The following is an 18,999-nucleotide window of genomic DNA, read 5'->3' as shown; positions in this document are numbered from 1 at the left end:
AAACAGAAGAGGGACCACTTCTAAACTTCTATAGCTATCTTAATAGTAAAGCCAAATAAAGACTGACAAAATAAAATACAGTACAATATTCATCATAAACAGAGAGGCAAACCGAAGTAAGGAACAAATAAAAAGGACTATAAATAGTAAATAGGATTTACCTCAGGGATGGAAAGTTGGTTTGACACTTGAAAATCAATTAGTAAAATATATAATATTAATAGAATAAATGACAAAAGCACCAATGACACTGATAATGATCACATCAATAGATGCAGAAAAAGCATTTGGCAAATTACAATGCATACTTATGATTAAAAACTCTCAAACTAGGAACAGAACTTCTTCAACTGGATAAAAGACATCTACAAAAAAACTACAGCTAAAATCATATATAATGGTGAAAGACTGACCATTATCTTTCTCCCTGAAATCAGGAATAATGCAAGAATGTCTGCTCTTTCTTGCCACTTTTATTCAATATTGTACTGGAGGCACAATAAACAAAAAAGAAAGAAAGAAGAAATTAAAGGCATCCAATTAGAAAAAAAAAAAAAAAGTAACTGTACTCATTCACAGCAGATATAACCCTATCATAGTAGTAAATCCAAAGGAATATACAATAAAACAAATATAACTAGCAAACAATAAGTAAAGAAATCAGAAACAACACAAATGTCCATTCTATTTGGCACTTTGCATTTTTCTTCCATTTCTGATTCACAGAGATATTTGTCTTGATGCTAATCTTGCTTTTTTGTTTTATAGTTTTATCACCATTGTTAATGTATCAGAATAAAGGAAGCAGTGGATCTAAAAACTTCCTATGGCATTTTGACTACAAACCCTTCATCTATCATTTTTCTTATATTCCTAGTCAATCTGCTCTTGTATTCTTTATTTTCTTTTTACTAAAGCATCACCTATTAATTCATTTCAGCTAACAACCCATTAAAGAGCATTTTTCATATATTATTCTTTGTTTCAAATATGAAATACATACTTGAATTACTTACCAATACTATGAAACTGCCATCGTTGATGAATTCTTTCTGGAAGAAGTTGTAAAATTTTCTAAAAATCAATATAAAGAGAAAAAAGAAAAGAATAAAACCAAGTAATGAGTTCACATCCTGCAAAATGTGAAAAATTAAAGGGCTCACTAAATATAACAAATACAAAATAGGCCGGGTATGGTGGCTCACACTTGTAATCCCAGCGCTTTGGGAGGCTGAGGTGGGTGGATCACCTGAGGTCAGGAGTTCGAGACCAGCCTGGCCAACATGGTGAAACCCCGTCTCTACTAAAAATACAAAAATTAGCCAGGTGTGGCAGCAGGCACTTGTAATCCCAGCTGCTCAGGAGGCTGAGGCAGGAGAATTGCTCGAACCCGAGAGGCAGAGGTTACAGTGAGCTGAGATCGCGCCATTGCATTCCAGCCTGGGCAATAAGAGCAAAACTCCGTCTCTAAACAAAATAAAACAAACAAAAAACTACAAAATAGTACCTAAGCTAATCTGATAGTATTGACATTATTTTAGCACTGGCATGTTGATCACTATTTGAAAACCTCAAAAAACAATAAGCAATACTAACCAGTACTAGGAACAAGAAATTAACAAACTACATATTTTACAATAATATAGAAGGTATATGTTTTCCTAATGATTAAATGCCAATTCTAATATATTTAAAATACTTATTTACTATTTCTAGATTTTCTTTTTTTCCCCCTTTAGAGACAGAGTCTTGCTATGTTGCACAGGCTGGAGTGCACTGGCTATTCAGAAGCATGACCATAGTGCACCATAGCCTTGAACTCCCAGACTCAAGCGATCCTCCTGCCTCAGCCTCCCAACAAGGTGGGAATACAGGCACGTGCCCCCATGTCTAGCAATTCTTAGAATTTCTATATTGTGGATATCATGATGAGTTTCAATTCTTCCAGATGTTAATATTTGTGACATTTTCTCTTTCTTCTAATGGTTCTTTCTCCTGTTTTGATAATCCTAGAGAAAATATTTTGATTTCATAAGAACCCTATCAAATATTTATACTGAGTTAATCATGTGAAACTAAAGGTACTTAGATGCTATGATGGATATAGGTATGAGAGCAATTTTTTTTTAAGAGGTGGGGGTTTCACCCTGTCACCCTGGCTGCAGTGCAGTGGTGTGATCATGATTCACCGCAGCCTCATATTCATGGGTTCAAGCGATTCACTCATCTTGGCCTCCCAAACAGGACTACAGGTGTGTGCCACCATGCCCAGCTCAATTTTTTTTTTATTATTTTTGTGGAGATGGAGTATCACTATGTTGTCCAGGCTGTGCCCAAGCTTCTGGCCTCAAGCAATCCTCCTGCCTTGGTCTCCAAAAGTGCTGGGATTACAAGCGTGAGCCACTGCACCCGGACAGAGAGCAGGATTTACAATTTTAGGAGCCCTATAGTTAAGCTAACATATATAGGTTTCCATTAATTAGTAATAAAATCTTTACAAAACTATGTTCAAAACTCTGCCTTTTATTCCCCTTAATATTATACCTGTGTGGATTATTCTCGATCAAGAGCTACCTTACTACTAAACAGTGTTCTCAATACTCACCCACTTGCTGAGTGACATTTTTGTGTGTTTGTTGTTATTGCTGTTCTTACTATTATTTAGAACACCATTAAATGAATGTTCATAAGGGTCAAACACTAGGTACTTTATTATATAATGATATATTAATATACCTTGCATTAATCCTTGCAATCATTCAAAAGGAGGGTTTGTTTATCTCATTCAACAAATGAAGAAATGGGTTAAGTAGTGCACTTAGGTTACAAAGCTAGAAAGTGAAAGAACAGAGGTTCCAAATTCAATACACCTATTTCCAAAACTTCTACCTCGATAATATACTAATCAAAGGATGACATGCATATTTTACACTTCCTTGTCTTCTCTTTGATATCATCTTTAGTAAACTCCACATGAAAGGATGATAAAGAAATTTTAAAGTTCTACACAGATAAATGCTGGTCCCACATGAGACACATAAACTCTTTTACCTTTGTCCTCCCTATGTCTCCCACAGCTGGCCAACAACTGCATAATTATATTTATTTTTGTATAGAAAGATATAAAATTATAGAAAAGTTGAAAAGACAAATTTGTAAACTATTCAAAAGCATTTCTAAATTATGACTAATAATTATACTTTAGATTTAGCCCCTTATATCTTTTTATATGGTAAATAAAAAGTTAAAGAGATTACATGTGCCCTAAACTGCACAGAATATAAATCCTCTACCATAATATTATTAACATTACATAATCATGCTTTTTGTTCCAGAAAAAGGAAATCACTTTATTTATGATTTCTTTTTCATCCTTAGTTTCTAAAGGTAGAGGTCCCTTACTATAAATAGAAGAATGTCAGCACAAACATTAAATGATTTTTTCAAAAGATGAAAACCTGGTATCTCAGATCTTTTTTCTAATAAAATTTAGTGATCCATTAAAGACAAACATTTCTATGTAAAGAATAAAAAATAATCAGTATATATTACATATAGAAAAATAGTTATTTTTACATATAAGAAATACTCCAAAAGGACTTCTATTAACTAAGCAATCATCTCAGTTTCCTGAATTTAAGGCAAGCATGAACATTTGCAGGAACACTTTCCAGGAATCATTAGCTTGCTTTCTCTCTGGATATTTTTACTCTTTCTCAAAGCATTTTTCAATATTCCCCTTGTGAACAGTTCATGCAAACACTTCAGGAAGTAATATAATCAAATTCCTCAGGGGTCAAGACTAATGAAAATTAACTGCAGAACAGATACTAACATCAGTGTTACTGCTGTTTGGAACTCTTTAAAAAATTCTCCCCACCCCCCCCCCCCGCCCAACTAAATCAACGGCTAAGAGACATATAAATGATGTTGTTCAAATTCTTCTAAATTACATCAAAATACTAAAGAGTGAATTCTTCTTATTATTTTTGAGACAGGGTCTCACTCTCTTGCCCAGGAGTGCAGTGGCACAATCACGGCTCACTACACTTTCAACCTCCTGGGTTCAAGGGATCCTCCCACCTCAGCCTCCTGCATCACTACCACTACAAGCACCTGCCACCAACATGCCTGGCTAACTTTTTTGATTTTTAGTAGAGACTAAGTCTTGCTGTGCTGCCCAGGCTGGTCTCTAACTCCTGAGCTCAAATGATCCTCCCGCCTCAGCCTCCCAAAGTGCAGGGATTACTTTGAAGCACCACACACAGCCAAGAGTGAATTATCTTTAATTAGCACCAGACAGAATAGCTCCATCTTCAGAAACTAATTTCCGAATTATTTTCTAAGCATCTCGAGTCACTACTCCTGGCTTTCTACAGGTCTCGAAATTCTCAGTGAAGATCAGAATACTCCTATGACTGTTTATCTGTTTACTTTGAAACAGAATAAAAAGCAAGGAGTTATTTTAAAAGGGGGGTGAAAGGGTCTTAATTTTTAAGAGTGTGATAAATATTAAAAAAAAAATTAGCAGAGCATCAAAATTTTGTTCATTTGCCTATGAGCTATGTTTCCTGACTTTTATTTACAGACTTGCCCCATCTCCAATCTAATATAAAATGACAATTTTTAAAATATTTAAGACTATTTTAAACAAGTTTGCAATGAAAAGCAGTGAACCAAAACAAAAAATCCCTTAGGCACACAAAAGTTACAGTAATATACCTTCTTAGGTAAGAATGTTTTGGAGTTAAAACAAAAACAAGTTTTCCATTTCACTAAACCTCTGACAAATTAAAAGTTTCATTGTTTGCAAACACATTGGATATCATACCAATTTTGTGGTGTCAAACGTATAAAAACGTAATTATATCTGCACCAAAAAGTAATATATTGTACCTCAAAAAGTATAGGATTCAGTCAGGCATATTTTAAAAACTTAGATTTAGTTCTTAGAAAGGCTGGCGAATTCACAGCGTTTTATAATTTAAATATATTCCTTTGTATGTTCCAAAAATTATTTCTGAAAAAGGGAAAAGTTAGATTCAGAAGCACTTACCTCAAAAATAAAAAGTATAGCATCCAATTCCTCTCTTTGAGACTTGTGACCTAAAACATTTTTATAAGAAAACATTTAAAACATACCATTTTGCCCTCATTGTTAACAATCACTTAATGAACTTAAAATATTTTAAGAATGAAGTTTTTTTTTTTCCCAGCAATTACTTAGTAAAATGTTTAAAGCATACCCCATTCATTATGGAGACAGTATCATAGTCACTCTCTTTACTCTTTTGAGTACTGTAATTAAATTTAGGTTCTACATATTTATGTCTAGAAACAAATCATGACATATTACAAAGAACTTCAAATAAGCTCTGAAAATGAAAATATGAAAACGACCGCTCAAATGTGTTACATGCTCCTAGGGCAGAATCAAAAAAGGCAGAATGAGGGAACAAATCAGCCTGACCCGTGAAAAAGTAAATCTTCAAAGCCATTGTAAAGCAATAAGGATAGTAACACTAACACATTTAGTTGTCTTTCAAATACAGGTCACTAGCCCTATGATAATAGTGTGAGAGGGAAAGCAAAAAGCTGTCTGACAAAAATAAATGAAACAATATGTCCAAGAGCTATTAAGTTACGTTTATGACAATTATTAGAAATATTAACATAAGCCAAGATATATGTTAGCATCTTACCTTTCTGTTTAAGACTAGCTTCAATAGTCACAAAATTTTCAAAGAACACATAGTATATATGTGAAAAATGTTGGTCGAAAAACTGTTTAAGATCAATAGATTCTGCATTCTCTGAAAAATAAAAACAATTTACTGATTATTTACAAGTATGTTAAATCAAGTTTAACAAATATTCAGTGACAAGTTTCCTTCAAAGTCAAAGAACTGCTCCTAAAATTCTATTCTATTATTTACAATATGTATTTCTATGTCTATATCCTCATTCTTAAAACTTTAGTCTTTGCAGATTTTAGTTTTAATTTTAAAAACTAATTAAGAAAACAATGGCTCAGAAAAACTTATCCAAAATAATTAATCATACAAAAAAAAAAGTTAAGTTCTATTTGCAATTCATAGCTACAGCTTTCCTAACGTTCTCTCCAAGACAGTTTAAAATAAGAATAATAATTTATGATGTCTGAAGGTCAGGCACGGTAGCTCACGCCTGTAATCCCAACACTTTGGGAGGCCGAGGCGGGCAGATACCTGAGGTTAGGAGTTCGAGACCAGCCTGGCCAACACGGTGAAACCTCACCTCTACTAAAAATACAAAAATCAGGCCGGGCGCGGTGGCTCAAGCCTGTAATCCCAGCACTTTGGGAGGCCGAGACGGGCAGATCACGAGGTCAGGAGATCGAGACCATCCTGGCTAACACGGTGAAACCCCGTCTCTACTAAAAAATACAAAAAAAAAAAAAACTAGCCAGGCGAGGTGGCGGGCGCCTGTAGTCCCAGCTACTCGGAGGCTGAGGCAGGAGAATGGCATAAACCCGGGAGGCGGAGGTTGCAGTGAGCTGAGAACCGGCCACTGCACTCCAGCCCCGGCGACAGAGCGAGACTCCGTCTCAAAAAAAAAAAAAAAAAATACAAAAATACAAAAATCAGCTGGGTGTGTTGGCATGCACCTGTAATCTCAGCTACTTGGGAGGCTGAGGCATGAGAATCACTTGAACCCAGGAGGCGGAGGCTACAGTTAGCCAAGATCATACCATTGCATTCTAGCCTGGCAGACAGAGTGAGACTCCACCTCAGGAAAAAAAAAAAAAAAAAAAGAATAATTTATAATGTCTGAAACTATTTATTCAGTAAATAAGTACCCAACAACAGGCTTTGTAAATAAGTACTTAGGGATTAAAAAGCTTAAACACAGACAGTACTGCTCTAAAGAAACTGTAAGAGCAGAGCATGCAAAATTAAACGAATAATTGTATGAACAGTAGAAAGTGTTAGTACTAAAAGTGAGATGTCAAAGTATATGGCAGTTTAGAAACACAAGAGTACTTTCAAAGCTCAACAGAACACAAAGGTGGGGAAAGAAAAAAGGCCTGACAGAGAAAATAATATCTGAAAAGACTTTTAAGGACAGGAAGAACAATAGACATAAAGTGGTAGAGTTGAATGGGAAGGACATTCAAGGCATAAAAAATACATGGAGTAAGAAAAACGTGAGGTATGCATGTATACATATGTAACAAACCTGCATGTTATACACACGTACCCTAGAACTTAAAGTATAATTTAAAAAAATAAAAAATAATTTACTATGAAGATTTAAAAAAAAAAAAAAAGTCAAAGTGGCCTGGTTCTCTCATAATCTCTGGGATCCAGATTGGAGAACTGTAGTTTCTGGGTCCTTCTTGGAAGAGATTAGCAAATGCAGAACCAGCAATCTGTCTAAATCAGTACTGTCTCCTACAAATATAATGCAAGCCACAAATATTAGCTACATATGTGATTTTAAATTTCCTTGCAATCACATTTTAAGAAATAAAATGACACGGGCAAATTAATTGTAATAATATATTTTGTTAACAAAAAGATATCATTTTTAAGTGCTACCAATAAACACGTATTAATGAAAAAAAGAAAGAAAAACATGAGGTATGATAGTATCCAGGAAAAAAATTCATTTTGGCTAAAGCTTAGAACATTTTAATAAAAATAAACAAGTAGACTTGAGATATGCTTATATGTACTTATGTGTATATATATGTATTTATGCATAGAAGATACCAAACAACTAGGCAGCATTACCTCTAGGAAGCATGACTAGTTTTATTGTTGCTTAGTTCATTTTCAGGGTAAGTGAGAACATTAGTGAAAAAGAGTGAAGAAATTCTACTTTATATACTTCCTACTATTCCAAGCTGTTTATAAAAAGCACATTACTTCTCTTACAATACAAAATAGAATTTTTTGTTTCTGTTTTATTTTTTTAAGATGGTGTCTTGCTCTGCGGCCCAGGCTATAGTGAAGTGGTACAATCTTGGCTAACTGCAACCTCCATCTCCAGGGTTCAAGCGATTCTCCTGTCTCAGACTCCCGAGTAGCTGGGATTACAGGTGCCCACTACCACACCCGGCTAATTTTTATATTTTCAGTAGAGATGGGGTTTCACCATGTTGGCCAGCCTGATTTCAAGTGATCTGCCCACCTCAGTCTCCCAAAGTGCTGCGATTACAGGCGTGAGCCACCACGTCCAGCCTCAAAATATAATTTTAAAAGGCAACTGAAAAAATAAAAGATTTTTGAAAGGAAATAAAGAAATATTCATTGTAAATAAACTCAAGTTAAAGGTAAACATCAATTAATTTCTTAGAATGCACTAAGGCTCAACAGAAGATTTAAAAATAATGTGAAATAGTAACAACATACAGGTAGTACTTTAAACTCTTTCATTATATCCTATGAATATTCATTATAATTTTTTGGGGGGGGACAGGGTCTCACTCTGTCACCCAGGCTAGAGTGCAGTGGCATGATTACAACTCACTGCAGCCTCATCCTGAGTTCAAGCAATCCTCTCACCTCAGCCTCCAAAAGTACCTGGGACCCAGGTACCTCCCCACCACACCTAGCTAACTTTTGTAGAGATGGGGTCTTGTTATGTTGCCCAGGCTGGTTTCCTGTCTTGGTCTCAAAGTGTTGGGATTACAGGTGTGAGTCACAACACCTGGCATAGTAACTCTTTAGTGATGTTTTAGCTATGTGATTTGCCAAGACTGTTTTTTTGTTCTGCCATTCCACAAGGAAAGGGAAAGATGCCTTTCCTCTCTATTCCCTTGGATTCTGTATATTTACCTTTATGGAAAGAACAATGTTTCAACTGTCTTACTGTCTTTCTTCCAGGACTAGTCTAGCATCTTTAGAATAGAAACTGTGTCTACCTCAGGATTTCTAAAAATTGGCACAATGCCAAGCAAACAATATGTACTCAAATGTGTTTTATTACTAACAAAATTAATTATTTTTACTTTATTATATTCAGTTCATACAATATGGAAATTTTTACCTTGGAAAAGACTGCATAACCTACTGACAGGAAAATAGCACAGACTCATCTTGACTGGAATTAGAATACCCATATTTCACTCCTGTTTGTAACACTTACTACTTATGTGACTTTTCACAGAACTAGACAAAATAATAATGCTTAACACAAAGTGAATGTTTTCTAAACAATGCGCACTATTCTCAGCACTTCACAGAAACTAATTCCTATAATCTACATAGCAACACTACAAAATTAGTACCATTATTATCTCCATTTTACAGATGAGAAAATTTAGGTACAGAGAGTCTAAGAAACTTAGTTCATAAGTAGAGTCAGGATTTAAACAACAGGAACCCTACGTCTATTCAGCCTCCAAAGTAACACATCTGTAAAAAAAGAATACTAAATATTTATCTATTATCTGCCTATAAGAATAATAGTCATCAAACACTAGTTAAATATATTTTATCAAATATCAAAATAAAAATACATACAACTGAAATAAAGAAGAAAGGTGTTCTAGTTTTCCCACAGAGTAGTTTAAAGAATTATGAAATTAGAATAAAACAGGCTTGGGCTGAGCAAGGTGATTGACATCTGTAATCCCAGTACTTTAGGAGGCTGAAGTGGGAGAGTTGTTTGAGGTCAGGCGTTTGAGACCAGTCTGGGCAACACATTGAGACTCCATTTCTACAAAACTAAAAAATCAGCCAAGTATGGTGGCATGTGCCTATAGTCCCAGCAACTCTGGAGACTAAGGTGGGGGAATTCCTTGAGCCTAGGAATTTAAACTAAGTTGCAGTGTGCTATGATTGAGCCAATGCACTACAGTCTAGGCAACAGAGCGAGATCTTGTCACTAAAAATAATAATAATAATAATAACAATAAAGAAAGAAATAGGTTGCTATAATTACCTCTAAATTTCCTAAAATTAATGTTTCAAAAACACAATGTTCTAGGAGAAAAAAGAAAATGGGAACAATAACAAAGCAAACCAGAAAAAAACACAACAAAAGCAAATATGAATCAACTCAAGATTTCGCAACTTATTAGGAGCCAAAATATTGTCTCTCAATTTCCTTTCCATAAGGCATGCTAACAAAGTCTGGAAATTATGTACTTTCTTTTTTTTTTTTTTTTTGAGACAGAGTCTCGCTCTGTCGCCCAGGCTGGAGTGCAGTGGCACAATCTCGGCTCACTGCAAGCTCCGCCTCCTGGGTTCACGCCATTCTCCTGCCTCAGCCCCCCGAGTAGCTGGGACTACAGGTGCCCGCCATCACACCCAGCTAATGTTTTCTATTTTCAGTAGAGACGGGGTTTCACTGTGTTAGCCAGGATGGTCTCGATCTCCTGACCTTGTGATCCGCCCGCCTCGGCCTCCCACAGTGCTGGGATTACAGGCTTCAGCCACCGCGCCCAGCCAAATTATGTACTTTCTAATGCTAATAAAAATGATCAAAATTAGTCTGGGCACAGTGGCTCATGCCTGTAATTGCAGCACTGTAGGAGGCCGAGGTGGGCGGATCCCGAGGTGGGTGGATCACCAGGTTGAGATTGGGACCATCCTGGCCAACACGGTAAAACCCCATCTCTACTAAAAATACAAATATTAGCTGGGCGTGGTGGTGGGCGCCTGTAGTCCCAGCTACCTGGGAGGCTAAATCAGAAGAATCACTTGAACCCGGGAGGCAGAGGTTGCAGTGAGTTGAGATCGCACCACTGCACTCCAGCATGGGTAACAGAGCTAGACTCTGTCTCAAAAAAAAAAAAACAAATTATTACTAGAGAAGAAGGACATTTTATAACGGTTAAAGGGTTAATATTTTAAGAAGATATAACAATTGTGAACATATATGCACTTAACAACAGAACTCCCAACCCCAAAGCAGAAACTGACAGAATTGAAGGAATATACTGACAATTCAATGATAGTTTAAGAGTCAACACTCTACTTTCAATAACGAATAGAACTAGACAGAAGTGAAAACAGAAGACCTAAACAATACTATAATGCAACCAGATCTAACACACATCTATTGAATGCCCCATCCAACAACAAAAGAATACACAGTCTTTTCAAATGCACACGGATACTATCCAAAATAGATCATATGTAAGGCTATAAAATAAACTTCAGTAATTTAAAAGGACTGAAGACATCTGGCCACAGTGGAATGAAATTAGAACTCAATAACAAGGAAATTAAGAAAACTCACAAATACGTGGAAATTTAGCAATACACAACTAAATAACCAATTGGTCAAAGAAAAATCACAGGAGAAGTTAGAAAATCTTTGAGATGAATGTAAATGAAAATACAACATACCAAAACTTATGGCATCCAGCTAATGCAGTGCTTACAGAAAAATCAATAGCTTTAAATTGCTATATGAAAAAGAAATCTGAAAATCAACCTAATGTTCTACCTTAGGAAGTAAGAACATTGGCTGGGCGCGTTGGTTCATGCCTATAATCCCAACCCTTTGGGAGGCCGAAGCGGGAGTCTCAATTGAGGCCAGCAGTTCAAGACCAGCCAGGGCAACAGAGTGAGACTCCATCTCTACAAAGAAATTAAAAATAGCCAGGTGTGGTCATACATACATACAAAAATAAGGAGCAAACTAATCCTAAAGCACAAAGAAGGAAATAAAGATTAGAAAGGACATAAATGGAGACCAAAAAAATAAAATAAAATACAGAGGTGCCGATGAAGAAGCAGAATCGCAAGATGGCCGAATAGGAACAGCTCCAGTCTCCAACTCCCAGTGCGAGCGACACAGAAGACCGGTGATTTCTGCATTTTCAACTGAGGTACTGGGGTCATCTCACTAGGGAGTGCCAGACAATCGGTGCTGGTCAGCTGCTGCAGCCTGACCAGCGAGAGCTGAAGCAGGGCGAGGCATCGCCTCACCTGGGAAGCGCAAGGGGGAAGGGAATCCCTTTTCCTAGACAGGGGAACTGAAACACACAACACCTGGAAAATCGGGTAACTCCCACCCCAATACTGCGCTTTAAGCAAACGGGCACACCAGGAGAATATATCCCACCCCTGGCCAGGAGGGTCCCACGCCCACGGAGCCTCCCTCATTGCTAACACAGCAGTCTGCGGCGATCTAACCGCAAGGCAGCAGCGAGGCTGGGGGAGGGGCGCCCGCCATTGCTGAGGCTTAAGTAGGTAAACAAAGCCGCTGGGAAGCTCGAACTGGGTGGAGCTCACAGCAGCTCAAGGAAACCTGCCTGTCTCTGTAGACTCCACCTCTGGGGACAGGGTACAGGTAAAAAACAACAGGGGAAGCAGCAGAGGCCTGTGGAGACGCGAACGACTCTGTCTGACAGCTTTGAAGAGAGCAGTGGATCTCCAAACACGGAGGTTGAGATCTGAGAACGGACAGACTGCCTGCTTAAGTGGGTCCCTGACCCCTGAGTAGCCTAACTGGGAGACATCCCCCACTAGGGGGAGTCTGACACCCCACACCTCACACGGTGGAGTACACCCCTGAGAGGAAGCTTCCAAAGTAAGAATCAGACAGGTACACTCGCTGTTCAGCAATATTCTATCTTCTGCAGCCTCTGCTGCTGATACCCAGGCAAACAGGGTCTGGAGTGGACCTCAAGCAATCTCCAACAGACCTACAGCTGAGGGTCCTGACTGTCAGAAGGAAAACTATCAAACAGGAAGGACACCTATACCAAAACCCCATCGGTACATCACCATCATCAAAGACCAGAGACAGATAAAACCACAAAGATGGGGAAAAAACAGGGCAGAAAAGCTGGAAATTCAAAAAATAAGAGCGCATCTCCCCCTGCAAAGGAGCGCAGCCCATCGCCAGCAACGGATCAAAGCTGGTCAGAGAATGACTTTGACGAGATGAGAGAAGAAGGCTTCAGTCCATCAAACTTCTCAGAGCTAAAGGAGGAATTACGTACCCAGCGCAAAGAAACTAAAAATCTTGAAAAAAGAGTGGAAGAATTGACAGCTAGACTAATTAATGCAGAGAAGGTCATAAACGAAATGACAGAGATGAAAACCATGACACGAGAAATACGTGACAAATGCACAAGCTTCAGTAACCGACTCGATCAACTGGAAGAAAGAGTATCAGCGATTGAGGATCAAATGAATGAAATGAAGCGAGAAGAGAAACCAAAAGAAAAAAGAAGAAAAAGAAATGAACAAAGCCTGCAAGAAGTATGGGATTATGTAAAAAGACCAAATCTACGTCTGATTGGGGTGCCTGAAAGGGAGGGGGAAAATGGAACCAAGTTGGAAAACACTCTTCAGGATATCATCCAGGAGAACTTCCCCAACCTAGTAGGGCAGGCCAACATTCAAATTCAGGAAATACAGAGAATGCCACAAAGATACTCCTCCAGAAGAGCAACTCCAAGACACATAATTGCCAGATTCACCAAAGTTGAAATGAAGAAAAAAATCTTAAGGGCAGCCAGAGAGAAAGGTCGGGTTACCCACAAAGGGAAGCCCATCAGACTAACAGCAGATCTCTTGGCAGAAACTCTACAAGCCAGAAGAGAGTGGGGGCCAATATTCAACGTTCTTAAAGAAAAGAATTTTCAACCCAGAATTTCATACCCAGCCAAACTAAGTTTCATAAGTGAAGGAGAAATAAAATCCTTTACAGATAAGCAAATGCTTAGAGATTTTGTCACCACCAGGCCTGCCTTACAAGAGACCCTGAAGGAAGCACTAAACATGGTAAGGAACAACCGGTACCAGCCATTGCAAAAACATGCCAAAATGTAAAGACCATCGAGGCTAGGAAGAAACTGCATCAACTTACGAGCAAAATAACCAGTTAATATCATAATGGCAGGATCAAGTTCACACATAACAATATTAACCTTAAATGTTAATGGACTACATGGTCCAATTAAAAGACACAGACTGGCAAACTGGATAAAGAGTCAAGACCCATCAGTCTGCTGTATTCAGGAGACCCATCTCACATGCAGGGATATACATACGCTCAAAATAAAGGGATGGAGGAAGATCTACCAAGCAAATGGAGAACAAAAAAAAGCAGGGTTTGCAATCCTAGTCTCTGATAAAACAGACTTTAAACCATCAAAGATCAAAACAGACAAAGAAGGCCATTACATAATGGTAAAGGGATCAATTCAACAGGAAGAGCTAACTCTCCTAAATATATATGCACCCAATACAGGAGCACCCAGATTCATAAAGCAAGTCCTTAGAGACTTACAAAGAGACTTAGACTCCCATACAATAATAATGGGAGACTTCAACACTCCACTGTCAACATTAGACAGATCAACGAGACAGAAAGTTAACAAGGATATCCAGGAATTGAACTCATCTCTGCACCAAGCGGACCTAATAGACATCTATAGAACTCTCCACCCCAAATCAACAGAATATACATTCTTCTCAGCACCACATCGCACTTATTCCAAAATTGACCACATAATTGGAAGTAAAGCACTCCTCAGCAAATGTAAAAGAACAGAAATTATAACAAACTGTCTCTCAGACCGCAGTGCAATCAAACTAGAACTCAGGACTAAGAAACGCAATCAAAACCGCCCAACTACATGGAAACTGAACAACCTGCTCCTGAATGACTACTGGGTACATAACGAAATGAAAGCAGAAATAAAGATGTTCTTTGAAACCAATGAGAACAAAGATACAACATACCAGAATCTCTGGGACACATTTAAAGCAGTGTGTAGAGGGAAATTTATAGCACTAAATGCCCACAAGAGAAAGCTGGAAAGATCTAAAATTGACAATCTAACATCACAATTAAAAAAACTAGAGAGGCAAGAGCAAACACATTCAAAAGCCAGCAGAAGGCAAGAAATAACTAAGATCAGAGCAGAACTGAAGGAGATAGAGACACAAAAAACCCTCCAAAAAATCAATGAATCCAGGAGTTGGTTTTTTGAAAAGATCAACAAAATTGACAGACCGCTAGCAAGACTAATAAAGAAGAAAAGAGAGAGGAATCAAATAGACGCAATAAAAAATGATAAAGGGGATATCACCACCAACCCCACAGAAATACAAACTACCATCAGACATTACTGTAAACACCTCTACGCAAATCAACTAGAAAATCTAGAAGAAATGGATAATTTCCTGGACACTTATACTCTCCCAAGACTAAACCAGGAAGAAGTTGAATCCCTGAATAGACCAATAGCAGGCTCTGAAATTGAGGCAACAATTAATAGCCTACCCACCAAAAAAAGTCCAGGACCAGATGGATTCACAGCTGAATTCTACCAGAGGTACAAGGAGGAGCTGGTACCATTCCTTCTGAAACTATTCCAATCTAATAGAAAAAGAGGGAATCCTCCCTAACTCATTTTGTGAGGCCAACATCATCCTGATATGAAAGCCTGGCAGAGACACAACAAAAAAAGAGAATTTTAGACCAATATCACTGATGAACATCGATGCAAAAATCCTCAATAAAATACTGGCAAACCGGATTCAGCAGCACATCAAAAAGCTTATCCACCATGATCAAGTGGGCTTCATCCCTGGGATGCAAGGCTGGTTCAACATTCGCAAATCAATAAACGTAATCCAGCATATAAACAGAACCAAAGACAAGAACCACATGATTATCTCAATAGATGCAGAAAAGGCTTTTGATAAAATTCAACAGCCCTTCATGCTAAAAACTCTCAATAAATTCGGTATTGATGGAACGTACCTCAAAATAATAAGAGCTATTTATGACAAACCCACAGCTAATATCATACTGAATGGGCAAAAACTGGTAAAATTCCCTTTGAAAACTGGCACAAGACAAGGATGCCCTCTCTCACCACTCCTATTCAACATAGTGTTGGAAGTTCTGGCTAGGGCAATCAGGCAAGAGAAAGAAATCAAGGGTATTCAGTTAGGAAAAGAAGAAGTTAAATTGTCCCTGTTTGCAGATGACATGATTGTATATTTAGAAAACCCCATCGTCTCAGCCCAAAATCTCCTTAAGCTGATAAGCAACTTCAGCAAAGTCTCAGGATACAAAATTAATGTGCAAAAATCACAAGCATTCTTATACACCAGTAACAGACAAGCAGAGAGCCAAATCAGGAATGAACTTTCATTCACAATTGCTTCAAAGAGAATAAAATACCTAGGAATCCAACTTACAAGGGATGTAAAGGACCTCTTCAAGGAGAACTACAAACCACTGCTCAGTGAAATAAAAGAGGACACAAACAAATGGAAGAATATACCATGCTCATGGATAGGAAGAATCAATATCGTGAAAATGGCCATACTGCCCAAGGTTATTTATAGATTCAATGCCATCCCCATCAAGCTACCAATGACTTTCTTCACAGAATTGGAAAAAACTGCTTTAAAGTTCATATGGAACCAAAAAAGAGCCCGCATTGCCAAGACAATCCTAAGTCAAAAGAACAAAGCTGGAGGCATCACGCTACCTGACTTCAAACTATACTACAAGGCTACAGTAACCAAAACAGCATGGTACTGGTACCAAAACAGAGATATAGACCAATGGAACAGAACAGAGTCCTCAGAAATAATACCACACATCTACAGCCATCTGATCTTTGACAAACCTGAGAGAAACAAGAAATGGGGAAAGGATTCCCTATTTAATAAATGGTGCTGGGAAAATTGGCTAGCCATAAGTAGAAAGTTGAAACTGGATCCTTTCCTTACTCCTTATACGAAGATTAATTCAAGATGGATTAGAGACTTAAATGTTAGACCTAATACCATAAAAACCCTAGAAGAAAACCTAGGTAGTACCATTCAGGACATAGGCATGGGCAAGGACTTCATGTCTAAAACACCAAAAGCAACGACAGCAAAAGCCAAAATTGACAAATGGGATCTAAGTAAACTAAAGAGCTTCTGCACAGCAAAAGAAACTACCATCAGAGTGAACAGGCAACCTACAGAATGGGAGAAAATTTTTGCAATCTACTCATCTGACAAAGGGCTGATATCCAGAATCTACAAAGAACTCAAACAAATATACAAGAAAAAAACAAACAACCCCATCAAAAAGTGGGCAAAGGATATGAACAGACATTTCTCAAAAGAAGACATTCATACAGCCAACAGACACATGAAAAAATACTCATCATCACTCGCCATCAGAGAAATGCAAATCAAAACCACAATGAGATACCATCTCACACCAGTTAGAATGGCAATCATTAAAAATTCAGGAAACAACAGGTGTTGGAGAGGATGTGGAGAAATAGGAACACTTTTACACTGTTGGTGGGATTGTAAACTAGTTCAACCATTATGGAAAACAGTATGGCAATTCCTCAAGGATCTAGAACTAGATGTACCATATGACCCAGCCATCCCACTACTGGGTATATACCCAAAGGATTATAAATTATTCTACTACAAAGACACATGCACACGTATGTTTATTGTGGCACTATTCACAATAGCAAAGACTTGGAATCAACCCAAATGTCCATCTGTGACAGACTGGATTAAGAAAATGTGGCACATATACACCATGGAATACTATGCAGCCATAAAAAAGGATGAGTTTGCATCCTTTGTAGGGACATGGATGCAGCTGGAAACCATCGTTCTTAGCAAAACTATCACAAGAACAGAAAACCAAACACCGCATGTTCTCACTCATAGGTGGGAACTGAACGATGAGATCACTTGGACTCGGGAAGGGGAACATCACACACTGGGGCCTATCATGGGGAGGGGGGAGGGGGGAGGGATTGCATTGGGGAGTTATACATGATATAAATGATGAATTGATGGGTGCTGACGAGTTGATGGCTGCAGCACACCAACATGGCACAAGTATACATATGTAACAAACCTGCACGTTATGCACATGTACCCTAGAACTTAAAGTATAATAATAAAAAAAATACAAAAAAAATCATTGAAACAAAAATTGGTTCTTTGAAAAACTCAACAAACTTGACAAACTGTTAGCTAGACTGTTCAAAATGAGAAAGACATAAGATTCAAATCACTAATCTGGACTGGAATATAACACACTAATAACCCTACAGAAATAAAAATTATAAGAGAATACTATAAGCAACTACAAGTATGCTAGCAAATCAAACAGCCTATATGAAATGAGCAAATTACTAGAAAGCCACATACCACCAAAACTGATTCAAGAAGACATAGAAATGCTAAAACAACCTACAATGAATGAGAAGATTGAATTAGTGGGGGGAAAAAAACTACTTCAAAGAAAAGCTTGGACTCAAATGGCTTATGAGTGAATCCTACCAACTCTTCCAAAAAATAGAGTATACTTCCTGCTCATTCTATGAGGCCAATACTCTCATACCAAAATCAGACAAAAACATTACAAGAAAAATACAGACCAATATCCTATATGAATATGAATGTAAAAATCCTCAACAAAATACTAGAAAACTGAATCTAGCTATATATACATATATATATATATATATATATATATATATATATATATGCATACACACACACACATACACGTACACACTATGACTAAGTGACATTCATCCCAGAAGGCAAGGTTGATTCAATATACAAAAATCAATCACTAACACCTTATGTTAACATAAAGGTCAAAACTCACATGATAGTTTCAATATACACAGAAAAAACATCTGACAAAACCCAACATAATTTCATCCTAAAGATACTCAAAAAGCTAGAAAAGAACAGTATTTCTTAACCTGATAAAGAGTATCTATGAAAAGGTCACAACTAACATCACACTTAGTGATAAAAGATTGAAAGCTTTACCCCTAAAAGCATGAACAAGACAAGGATGTCTTTTTGTTACTTTTAATATTATACTATAAATTCTAGCCAAGACAGTTACGCACGAAACAGAAATAGAAGCCATACACATTGTAAAGTCCAAAGCATTAGTATCTCTACTCATAAATGACATGATCTTGGATATCGAAAATCCTAAGGAATGCACCAAAAAATCCTATCATACTGACAAACA

The 18,999-nt window shown here is 37.5% G+C and overlaps 1 protein-coding gene across 7 annotated transcripts in view; it reads right to left on the bottom strand.

Moving 5' to 3' along the window:
* Positions 1–18,999, bottom strand: part of RALGAPA1 (Ral GTPase activating protein catalytic alpha subunit 1) — a 311,458-nt gene that overhangs the window by 263,594 nt on the left and 28,865 nt on the right. For all 7 annotated transcript variants that reach the window (XM_030930785.1, XM_030930791.1, XM_030930789.1 and 4 more), the window contains exons 2-4: positions 5,703–5,813; positions 5,057–5,106; positions 1,017–1,074 (exon numbers count right to left, since the gene is read on the bottom strand). In XM_030930785.1, coding sequence (XP_030786645.1) covers positions 1,017–1,074; positions 5,057–5,106; positions 5,703–5,813 — 219 coding nt within the window. The remainder of the gene's footprint in view (positions 1–1,016; positions 1,075–5,056; positions 5,107–5,702; positions 5,814–18,999) is intronic.

This window comes from Rhinopithecus roxellana, chromosome 5 (genome assembly GCF_007565055.1).
Source record: "Rhinopithecus roxellana isolate Shanxi Qingling chromosome 5, ASM756505v1, whole genome shotgun sequence".
Lineage (NCBI taxonomy): Eukaryota > Metazoa > Chordata > Mammalia > Primates > Cercopithecidae > Rhinopithecus > Rhinopithecus roxellana.
Note: the sequence above shows the minus strand (reverse complement) of the source record. Positions and strands in the feature narration are given on the sequence as shown.